We start from the raw sequence: 2,938 nt of genomic DNA on the forward strand, positions 1-2,938 counted from the left end.
TTTTTTTTTTTTTTTTTTTTTTTGCGTGCCCTACCCTAATTTTTATCCCATTGAAAGCAATATCATCATTGCTGTCTCCTACTCTTCCTTCTCCTAACTGATAATGTGTGAGCTGTGTTTAATTTACATGTGTAGATCAATTTCAGATACTTATTTTTCCTTGGATTTTGGTCAACTTTAATGAAATATGGATGGTTTGTTATTATGCCCTATACATATTTATGTAGACATGTTGGTAAAATAAATGATGTGAATTTTACTATTCAAGTAGGACTTTCAGGATTTTTTTACTTTTATTTTTTTGAGACAGGGTCTGGCTCTGTTGCCAAGGCTGGAGTGGCAGTGGTGTGTTCTTGGCTCACTGCAACCTGCACTTGCTGGGCTCAAGCCTCCCACCTCAGCCTCCCAAGTAGCTGGAACTGCAGGTGTGTGCTACTGCGCCTGACTAATTTTTGTATTTTTTTGTAGAGTCAGGATTTTGCCATGTTGCCCAGGGTGGGCTTGAACTCCTGGGCTGAAGTGATCCGACCCCCTCAGTGTCCCAAAGTGCTGGGGTTATAAATGTGAGCAGCCATGCTAGGCTAGTTTTTTCATAACACTTTTTATCTAATAATAGTTTTTACCTTCATTATAGGCCATTCAAATGCTTGAGATGAGGTAAACAGATTACAATTTAAAACTGTAATGTAGATTTTAAATATTTCGGTAGTGTTTCTAACTTTAATTAAATGAAATCTGAGACCTACTCCTATTTTCTGAGCCATGCTTTCTAACTTTTGTTAACTTTAGAAGTTTGTGAGTCACATTTACCTATGTCTGTTTCAGTTATAAACCGGTGGACCATAAGCTTATTTGGCTACCCTTGCGGGAGGCATTTGAGGAACTCTTTGCTCAGACATTTTCCAAGAAACAAAACTTTACGTTCTTGGGGCACATTCAGACCTGTTACAGACAGAAACGGTGGCATGATCTCCTGAGACTAATGCAGCATGTACACAAGTCTGCTGTTAACAAGGATGGAAAAGAGAGTGAAACTGGTAAGGATGTGACCCAGGCTGCCATGGGGGAGGGCATGGGGCTGGGCTTTAGTTAACAGGTTAAGAGTTTTGGCGAAGAGTAAAGCAATACAAATTGGAGATTCTGGGACTTTGGCAGAAGTGACTAATTGTGAAGTATTGTGCCCCATTCTTTACATGATTTCCACAAAAACAGATGACTGGTAATGCTGATGTGCAAGTACTATTTAGTGGTCAGTAAGGCACATTTCCTGAGAAAAAGCTTGTTTCTAAGGAGCTAGATTCCATAGCCAAGAGGCTTTTGCTGGCTTAGGTTACTTCTGTGTGGTTCCTTATCTGTAAAGCAGGAATAAAAATAACTAGTCCAGAGGGTTGTTGTGAGGGATAAATGAGGCAGTTAATATATGTATATGCATATATCGGAGCTAGTTAGTGTCATGTCTGGCATTCAGTTAGCATTATATAAGTTTTTAGACTTAGTGTTTTGTGTAAGATGCTTACTTTTTGTGTGTTTTGTTAATTGTATTTGTTTATGTTTAAAAGCTGTATATATTACAACTCAAAATGTGTACTAAATTCTTGTCTGTCTTCTTTTTTAGGGTTACTCATAAAAGAGAAATGGGAAGCATTTGGTCTTAGACTCAACCATGCCCAGCAACAGATGAAAATGACTGAAAATACCTTATTGTTTGCATTTGTAGAGGTATTTCTGTTTTCGTTATTTAGCTTATGGTAATGGTGATTTTATGCAAAACAAAGTTTCAGGCAGGTTACTATTGTGTATTGTCTTAATGAAACAATGATTTTGGGGGAAGATTTTGAAAAATGTCTTTCATGGTAATTATGGCAATTATAAGGTCTTAATGAGCACCATCATTATTTAAATAAAAAATTTGAAAGTACAAATTGATAAATTATAATTGTATATATTCATGGAGTACAAAATGGTGTTATGATTTATGAATACGGTGTGAAATAACTAAAGCTCATTAATATATTCATCACCTCACATACCAATTTCTGTGGTGAGAACATTTGAAATGTACTGCCTTAGTAATTTTGAAATGTACAATACATTATTATTTACTATTTATGGCATGGTTGCCATGCTGTGCAATATATATCTCACAGGGAAGAAACCTTATTTTTTCTGTCTAATTTAAGGCTTCGTAATTTCTTTCTTTTTTTTTTTTTTTGAGATGGAGTCTCACTGTCCCCCAGGCTGGAGTGCAGTGGCGCAATCTCGGCTCACTGCAAGCTCCGCCTCCCAGGTTCATGCCATTCTCCTGGCTCAGCCTCCTGAGCAGCTGGGACTACAAGTGCATGCCACCATGCCCGGCTAATTTTTTGTTTTTGTATTTTTAGTAGAGACAGGGTTTCACCGTGTTAGCCAGGATGGTCTCGATCTCCTGACCTCGTAATCTGCCTGCCTCAGCCTCCCAAAGTGTTGGGATTACAGGCGTGAGCCACTGCGCCCGGCCAAGGCTTTATACTTTTGTTACTCTATACTCCCTAACTCTCCAGCCTCTGCTGACTACCATTCTGCTGGCTGCTTCTTTGAGTTCTGTTGTTTTAGATTTCACATATAAGTGAGAACGTGCGATACTTGTCTTTCTGTGCCTGGCTTGTTTCACTTAGCATAATATTCTCTGGTTCTATTTATGTCATAGCAAATGACAAAATTTATTTCTTTTTTCAAGCTGAATAAGTTTCCATAGGATTCTATTGTTTATATATATGTATATATACAACATTTTCTTTATTCATCTGTTGTTGGAAACATAGGTTGATTCTGTATCTTGACTGTTGTGCATAGTGGTGCAATGAACATGGGATTGCAGACATCCCTTTGACATACTGTTTTCAGATTTTTTGGGGGAATACCCAGAAGTGAGATTGCTGGATCTATTATTATTATTATT

The 2,938-nt window shown here is 37.6% G+C and overlaps 1 protein-coding gene across 1 annotated transcript in view; it reads left to right on the top strand.

Moving 5' to 3' along the window:
• The window catches only part of MDN1 (MDN1, midasin homolog (yeast)), a 199,369-nt gene that overhangs the window by 68,677 nt on the left and 127,754 nt on the right, over positions 1–2,938 (top strand). The window contains exons 16-17 of the mRNA XM_011984463.1: positions 826–1,037; positions 1,616–1,719. Coding sequence (XP_011839853.1) covers positions 826–1,037; positions 1,616–1,719 — 316 coding nt within the window. The remainder of the gene's footprint in view (positions 1–825; positions 1,038–1,615; positions 1,720–2,938) is intronic.

The sequence above is a fragment of the Mandrillus leucophaeus genome, unplaced genomic scaffold, assembly GCF_000951045.1.
Source record: "Mandrillus leucophaeus isolate KB7577 unplaced genomic scaffold, Mleu.le_1.0 Scaffold268, whole genome shotgun sequence".
Taxonomy (NCBI): domain Eukaryota; kingdom Metazoa; phylum Chordata; class Mammalia; order Primates; family Cercopithecidae; genus Mandrillus; species Mandrillus leucophaeus.